Genomic DNA, 8597 nt, shown 5'->3' with positions numbered 1-8597 from the left:
CTGCTGCACTAGGAGCATGGGGAGCAGGCAAACAGGTGAGGGAAGCATTTACTTCCAGCATGGAGAAGCTGACAGGCAATCTGTGAGCTGCTGGGGCTGCTGCAAGGTATAGGAAAGTCAACCTATGGATTATTTCTCTTTTGGTTTCTTCAAGACTGGAAAATAGGTGTTAGAAAATTAAGAGCCAGCTGCTCTGCCCTCTCTCCTATGGCAAGGGAAGGACAAGACCTTGGGCTCTGAGGGCACACCACAGTCCTCTCCCATACCAGGGAGATTCTGGCTGGGTTTGTGGCACACATAGATCTAAACCCAAGGATAAACACCAAAAAAAAGTGAAGGCATTGGAGCTCTACAGAGTGCTGCTCCCTTCCAGGACATCACAAGTCCCTCCAGAGGAACATTGTCCCTCCTGGTCCAGAGCTGCACTTGCAAGGGGAGACTTCCCCTGTTCCCTGGAGCTCTCTCTGCACCCTCTGCCCAACAGGTAACATCCAGAAGTTTAGGCTCTCCCACAGAAATGTCTATGCCTCAAAATCCCTTTTACTCCCAGCAGCTCCAGACCACAAGACTCACATTCCCATTTCAGGGTAAACCATTCTTCTTTTCAGTCTGGCCTTTACCCTGAGTCCTCCTTATCCTCCAGGCTGAGTTTGTTTCACTTGTGATAAGTTTGTTTTCCTCTAGCCCCTTTGATTGTTTTTTTCCAAGATGAAATATTCCGATGGTGCCTTTGCTTCAGAAGTGTTTTCCTTTGAGGAGGGGAGGGAAGACCCAGACAGACACTGCCAGATTTGGACTGAGTGTAGCATTCCCCCATCCTGACCTAGATGGCAAGAGCACAACTTCTGCCTAATAAGGCAGAATCTAAAATCCCAAGATTGAGAGGAAAAGGTGTCTCTGCCTCATGCCAACTGCAGCCCAGCCAGGCTCTGGGGTGCTCTCCTGGCCACGAGGTGCTGTGAGATTTCCTTCCTCTGTCCTCATCCCAAGGCACTTGGCTGCACAGAGAGGAAAATCCCCCTTGGTGTGATGTCCCTGGCAGTGTGTGGGGACAAGGAGGGTCAGCTGAGAGACCAGGGCAGCTCCTGCTGCCACCAGCACACATCCAGCTAAGGCAGCACCACAGTCTGTGCCAGGACCTGTGCTCAAGCCCTTCAGAGTGGGGCAAACTGCCACACAGTTCTAGGAAATGAATGAAATAAGGCATGAAAAAAAAGGACTTAACAAAAGTGGAGGATGTGAGCAATGTGAATGACAGCTGGCAGGAGAGCTAGAGCTCTCCCCCTGCAAATTGGCTTCACTCCCACAGCTCACAGCGTTTCTGCAGCTCAGGCAGAGCTAAAGGGTGTCCCAACTGCTGCTTGGTCAGCACTCTGCACTTCTGCTGAATCCAGCACAGCTCCATCATCAGCCACATCCACCATCTCTGCAGTAGGAAGGAGTTATATATCCCTGACGTGGAGTAACAAGGGTTGGCTTTAGTCTGCAGCACAAACTCTCTTGGGATGGTCACACCATCAGCCCTTGAACACTCCTTCAGTACTACTCCTCTGTTAAGCAGAAAGGGCATTAATGCCCAGGCATTAAAAGACAAATCACAGCTTTCACTTGACTGACTTTCTTCTCCATCTCAACTCTTGAGGGCAAGAGCTGCCTACACTCCAGGCTGCAGTGCTAGGGCCTGTCTGAGCAGAGCCTTCTTCCCCTCCAGCAGTACCTGAGATGTGCTGGGTGATATGGAAGTATCAACATCTCAGATTTGGCTCTAATGACCCAAAGGAGTTTCACAATAGAACCAGCCCCATGGCCTCAAAGAGTACAGTTCTCCAGACCCACCTGCAAGTGAAAGCACCACCTCACATTCCAACTCAACCACATCTGGGTGCAAACAGCAGAGCTGACTGTCTGGGGAATAATTAAAAGGGATGATTGTGCATGTGTCCAGGCAGCCGTGGATGCTCTCCTCTCCCCACTGCTGCTCTGCTGAGGGAGAAGAGCACATGGCTGGGGCACATGTCTACACCACACACAGGACTGCAGAGCCAGTGGTGCTACTCAACCACTCTTCAGTGCAGTGTCCCACCCAGGGTTTCAGTTTCTAGACCCCAGATGACTGTGTTCTGTCACTGCTCCAGCCAGAGGCCTCGGGGGAGGCTCTGCTCTTTGTTTCTGCATCTCAGACAGCTGTGCTGAGGAAGAATTTCACAATGGGACCAACCTCACACCCCCAGAAAAAATAGCTCTTCAGATTCCTGTTAATGAACTCATCAGTGTGGCCTTAATAAGCAATCAAGCTCCACTAGAGAGGAATGTTGCTTGGAAGCACACAAGAACCTGCAGGCAGGGGCTGCTTCCTGTAGGTTTGTCCTGCATTGACTCCTGGTGACCAGCCCTGACCTACTTGTCCAGGGCTCCTTCTCCCTGCAGGAGAGCAGTTCTGACACTTGCTCCTTTCCAAAGTGCTCCAGTTTAGCCAATTGTTGGGGCCACCAGCAGATATTAACCCATGCAAAGCTCTGCCTCAGCCTGCACAGCCTGACAAAGCTCTGCAAGGGGAGTGTGACCATTCTCTGCCCAGTGGCATTTCAGCCAAGCAACAGTAAAGAAGGAAAAGCCTTTGAGTATTCAATTAATTAGTGATGCAGCTGCTGGCTAAGGGTCCTGCAAGCAGTGCTTCTTAGGCCTCACCAAATATCCACAGGCAAACCCTCAACTAAAATCCATGGCTGTGTTCTTGAGCCCTGGTGTTTCTGCTTCATGTCTCTCTGGAGGGGCTGATGTCCTTGCCAAGGCCCCAGAAGTGATTAAGGCTCCACGTGCAAACCAAGCAATGCAAGCTCTGAACACATGGACATGTGTTTGTGTCATTCCCCAGGCCTGGCTTCACAGCTCTCCCCTCACTCTAGGTGATCCCAAAGCATCTCAGCACCTCCAGTGGAGGAGAGAAGTCCCTTTGGGGTGAGGATATTTGGAATTGTTCCTCTTGGCTGCTACAACAGTGAGCAAAGGGATTTGTGGAATCAGCACCAGCAGTGGAGGGACTGTGATAGCTGAGGGGGTTAGGAGTGCTAAGAAGAAGGAATTGGGTGGTTCTTCACCAAAATCTCATGGGCACAGGGTCACACTGGCTTAGCTAGGGCACAGCACAGTGAGCCATGGGCTGGGTGAGCCATGGGCTGGATGCAGCTGGTCAGTGGCTCACAGAATGGACACTGCCACCAGCAGAAATCCCTCAGTGCTGTGGGACCATAGAGCAAGGAACTGTGCAGAGCACAGAGAAGTCAGAATGAAGTGTCAATGACTCCTCTTTTCACCTAATGAGCCTCAGCTCCTTCTCCCATCCTGTGCTGTAAGAGCAGTTCGATCCCTAGGGCTAAGGTGAGCTCTTCTCCCTAAAATGCCATTTTATGAAGATGTTCCTGTGATTCACAGACTTGGCTCCAGTGAACTCGAATGAAACCCATGGATTTGGCCTGCACTGCATCCTCTCAGGCAGCAAAGATCCTACTGCCAAGCAGAGGTCAAGAGGTTTGGTGCACAACAGGGAAAGAAACGCAGTGATGGCAGATAACACTCTGCTGTGCACAATTGGTCTAGAGGAAGAACTTCCTTTGCTGGATAGGATGAGAGTAATAAAGCAAAATTAGCAATCTCTGGAAAACTTCCTCCTGCCTGTGATACCCACAAACACATAAATTGTCCTGGACTGGCTGGGAGCCACCAACAAAAGGACATGTCCCATGCTGTTCTAATTCTAGTCTACTCCAGTATCACCTCAGGAGTGTAAAACACTGATACTCTCTCCATGTTTATCCCAGTGCCTTTCACATGACAACTGGAAACCATCAGAAGGCAAGACTGAAGAGGAGGGAGTGTGTACCTGGTACAGTGTCCTTCCACTGGGCGACGTGACTCGGGTGACGGAACGTTGATCCACCAAATCCAAAGCTGGGACAGCAGATGGGCCAAATATGAACTTCAGCCTGCAAGAGAACATGTCTCTAGTTAGGTCATGCCACAAAAGGAGACCACCTGGCTTAGCCTTAGTCCATAGATGGAGCCCAGAAGACCTGAAGCTATAGGTTCCTTCTGCAAGAGCAAGACATGCTGGCAAAGAAAAGAGCAGGAAGGAAATCCTGAGGGATGCTCAGTGCTGAGGATCCAACTGAGGTTACAAACAACAAGAGTGTCACACACAGAAGCCAATTATCCTTGTTCCAGTAAACTGTGAAACTGTCACATGAGCACAACGAGCATCAGCAGGATTTTAGCGGGGCAGCACACAGAGCCAGACTTGGTAATGCTAAGGGGAAAAGGGGCTCGTGCTCTGGGACACCTTAGTTGTACATCCAGCACAGCCTGATCAGGTTATTGATCAATTGGTCTTGAATCCCACCTCCAGTCAAGGCCCATACATCACTCCTCAGAGCAAGGAGAGAGCAAGGATCTTCCTGGAGCAATAGGAAGTGCAGCAGTGAGGCTCCTTCCTCATCCCAGGGAAACTGGTTTAAACTCTGGAGAGTGAATGAGTCATTTTGTAGTGATCACATCTCCTCTATCACAGTCACAGCTAAGAGATAAACTATTCTTTCTCTACCCACCAAACTGCATCAAGAGGAAGCTGAAGACCATCAGGGAATTACTTAAGACACTCCACGTGCAGTGGAGCCACCAGAGAGCAGACGTTTTACATCTGTAATCCAGCTAAGTTATTCCACACAAACACCCAGGGGCAGCATGTGCCTTAGGTCACTCCACTCTCCCTGGAAACCCTTTCCCTTACTTTCCAAGAAGGACACATCACCATGCAGGGATGCACCACTGCACAGCATTCATGGACCAGAGAGTGCCTGGGATGGAGTACAGACAAGGTACACATTTGACTCCTGCCTTGACACAACTCTGCTCAGCCTCAGTGCTGTGAGGCAGCACCACGGAGGCACACACTGCTGTCTGGTCACTGCTGTGCTCTATGCTGTAAAATTCCACATCAACACCTGGAAAAATAAAGAGCTGTGAGTCCTTAAGGCACTGCAATTCCCATCTACAGACTCAGTGCACATCCCTGCAAGCAGGATTTTATCTCCTGCTGATGCCATGCGAAGGTATATGATAAATTGGGTGTTAAATATGGACATCTGCACCTTTAGCCTATTGTCCAGACAGCTCAGAGGCTCAGAAGTAATTCTAGACCTGTGTAAGCTGCTGTGAGTGTGTTCCAAAGAGCTCAGGGGCAACTCAGTTAAACTTCACAGACCTTTCATCCACAGAGAAAAAAAATCTGTGTAGTCTAGATTAGTTACAAGGGTAAACAAGAAGAAAATCAGCAATGATGAAAAGATAGCACAGATCATGAGCAGGAGAACAGGAGAAAGGGGAATGTTTCCAGCTGCAGTGAGGACACACCAAGGCAGGGCCCAGCTCGGCTGACCTACACGTCTGACTCAAAGCTCATTGAGAACGAGCCAAGCAGACAGACAAATTCCAGGAAGACCAAAACTCCAGTTGCACAAACTCAAAGCAATAAGGATTGGCTTCATCTGAGGGCTGTGAGGAGGTGGGTGGGGAACACTTAACGTAAGACATTCCTTAATGCTTAGGTTTGGGACTATAAGAGGCTGAGTTTTAATGAGTTTCAGGAACCTCTTTCGAAGTTAGGGAATTCTTTTCTCATGGATATAATTCGATTGGTTTCACAGGAAATGCCCAAAGGAAATTCAAAGGCTTGAGAGATTTGGAAGAGATTCAGAAGTTAAATCACAATACTTTTGAGCTGCTGCTTACAGGGAATGGATGGAAATCAGACCGCCAAGAGTCACCACCCAACACTTACTGAACTGAACAAGGGAATTTCTTTCCTCCCTTTTCTTTTATGGCAAGAAGGAAGCAAAAGATTAAGACACTTGTCAAATCTAACTCCACCTCTCCAAGGCCATTGTGGTCCCAGGAGAGGGAGCCAACACACCTTTCACACCTTATGTCAGGTAACTTCAACACAAAGGCAGTAAGGCCTGAAGGATTCCTGGGGACCTCCTCTCCTGCCAGGCAGGAACACAAAGTTAAAGATGAGTCTGGAAAGTCTTTCTCACCATGACAGTGCTTTTTCTCCACCTTCAACACCAATTAGTGAGAGCTGCAGAAGCTGAACTTGAACCTCTTAGGAGACTTTTTGGGAATCACTGAAACATCCACAAGCTTCAATCAACACCAGGGTGATGAAGCTGATCTGGGACTTCTAATAGAAGAAAACTTTCAGGGTAATGTTCAAGTTAACAAGTCCCTCGTGCAGGGAGGTGATCCATTCACTTCTCCCCTTCTATCACACTTGCCCATGACTCAAGCAGGAGTGATCTCAGGGAAAACATGGGAAAAAAACAGTGGAACTAAGATGAGAGCTGATCAACTGCCTTTAGCAGGACTCTTGGGACAAGGACTGAAGTAAAAGACACTCACCCCAGCAGCAGCTCATCAGGGACTGCAAGGAAAAGAAAACAAAGTGTGATTTTGCTGTGAGAGACATCAACATCACAAGGTGACCACTTGTCTCCCTAAGCTACCCCCAGAGGCCACACAGGACTGTAGAGCTTTAGTCATCCTCTCCAGCCACCAAAAAATCAACAAGGAGCAGCAAAATGATCTGCTATGGCAGTGCTAAGGCACTTAGCAAGTACAGCAATCACAACCACAGGGATTAATTGTAAAAACAAATGCAGAAGCCCAAATGTAGTGACTTTTGTAACACCCTGATTTTAAGAGCATGCAGGAAAAGCCACGAGGCCTCAGCATCTTGCTCTGTCACTTTAAGAAGTTAGTTAAAAATATATATATTGTTTTCCCTGAAACTCTCTTGGCATGAGTTGAGGATTTTGGCATCAAAGCTTCAACAATGTTGTTCTTTTCCCAGCACAGTCTTGCAGGGAGCCACTGCTTTATGGCTTTAATGCAGCTCACAGAAACTTCATGTCTTATTGGAACTTCTGGTTAAGATGGAAAGTTACACTTAGGAAAAGCAGATTGTTTGTTGTAGCTAACAGCTTTAGGCTCTGATTGTTCACTCTGATCTTTGTTATCACTCACGGGACACAGTGTACTATGTCTCCATATCCCACTGGAAGATCTGGAGTTACGACTTTAAAATCATTTGTTCCAACAATTCCTGTTATTCTCTATGACTTGCACTGTTGGTTTGACTTTTCCAGCTTTATTTTAATTTAATTCTCCAAAGTGATTGATCCGTTTTGCTTCCACAGCTTTCAGTTAGTACCACTGTGGTACTATGAGAAGTACATCTTTAAAGCAATGTTAACCCTTTTTTTCTCCCTCTTAGTTTACAACAGGATTTTAAAAGCTCTTTTAAAAGTCACATGTAGATTTTGGATCTACTCTAACCTGACAGAAGCCACACAGCAAATATGCCAAAAAGCTGTCACTTGGGTGACTCTGACAGTTCAGACATGAAGTCTATGCCCATTCCTCACTCCCACGTAGTGCTCAGACAGACTTATCTGAATGCTTATTTGTGCACTTAAGAATATTCCTTAAATAGCCACTTTCCTTGGGAAGAACCATTCTGTGCTTCTTGGCCAGTAAACACAAACATTAATATTCTCTTAGCACAGATCACAGAACCACATTAGCAACTCAAAGTGCAGTGAAGGTAATTGCTCTTAACTAGCTGCTGGAATTGGCCAAGATTTGTCTGTTGGCTTATGCTGGTTTCATTCAAGCAATGGGAAGTTGTTCCTAGCCATGGGATTACCCACACACTCCCCTCTGCTGGTCAGTCAGGCAATGGGATCTCTTTTATGAAGATTTTCACTCAAGTTTTAAAATTAATGAGCCTATAAAAGCAGCAGTAGAGAAGGCACAGCAAAATGCCTGCCTAGAGGCACATAAATTACCATCCCTCAAGTGCAACCACTTACACCCAGCAGCTCTAAGAAGCAGCATGACCCTAAGTCCCACACTCAAAAAGAAGTGTCCAAACTGCTCTAATTTTTTAATTTGAGACGAGGCTGGTGCTTCAAACCCCTTTGTGCTGCCTCTAGACAGAAGATGCACAAGGAGAGCACCACAACCCTCATCACTACCTGAGAGTCTGATAGTGCTGGCCCTTCTCCTTTACATACCATGTGAGGTCTCCTGAAAAGCCTTTTTGATCTCTTTCAGAAGCTCTTCTGCTACTGCTGGTAAGGTACTGTCCATCTCACCGGCGCTGGGCTCAGCACTGGAAGCGAGACACAACAGGAGACAGTGGGAAATCATTATGGTCACTGTGGATACCATAAACCAGGAAAGTTATCCGGTTTTTTTTCCCCCACCCCTGCCACAACACATCATAGCATCCTCATGAGCTTTTAACACGCGTTTTTCACACGTTCTGGCGATCAGGACTCCTCGAAAAGGTCCCGCGGAAAGGACCAGAGTGCGCAGGGATGATGGGAGGAGGATGCTCTGACCTGGAGCATCCCGGCTCGGACCCAAGGAGGCTCCGGGTTTGGCTCCCGGGGGGTGCCCGGAGCCGCCGGGGCCGGTCCGGGGCCAGGACCAGAGTGCACGGGGATAACGCCAGGAGGATGCTCTGACCTGGAGCATCC

General features: G+C 48.0%; 1 protein-coding gene across 1 annotated transcript in view; it reads right to left on the bottom strand.

The window, feature by feature from the left end:
- The window catches only part of ZSWIM7 (zinc finger, SWIM-type containing 7), a 9897-nt gene extending 1675 nt beyond the window's left edge, over positions 1 to 8222 (bottom strand). The window contains exons 1-3 of the mRNA XM_009072417.1: positions 8130 to 8222; positions 6454 to 6475; positions 3881 to 3983 (exon numbers count right to left, since the gene is read on the bottom strand). Coding sequence (XP_009070665.1) covers positions 3881 to 3983; positions 6454 to 6475; positions 8130 to 8205 — 201 coding nt within the window. The 5' untranslated portion in view covers positions 8206 to 8222. The remainder of the gene's footprint in view (positions 1 to 3880; positions 3984 to 6453; positions 6476 to 8129) is intronic.
- Between the last annotated feature and the right edge of the window lie 375 nt (positions 8223 to 8597).

Source organism: Acanthisitta chloris, unplaced genomic scaffold (genome assembly GCF_000695815.1).
Source record: "Acanthisitta chloris isolate BGI_N310 unplaced genomic scaffold, ASM69581v1 scaffold35953, whole genome shotgun sequence".
In the NCBI taxonomy this organism is placed as follows: domain Eukaryota; kingdom Metazoa; phylum Chordata; class Aves; order Passeriformes; family Acanthisittidae; genus Acanthisitta; species Acanthisitta chloris.
This window is presented reverse-complemented; position numbering and strand designations above follow the sequence as displayed.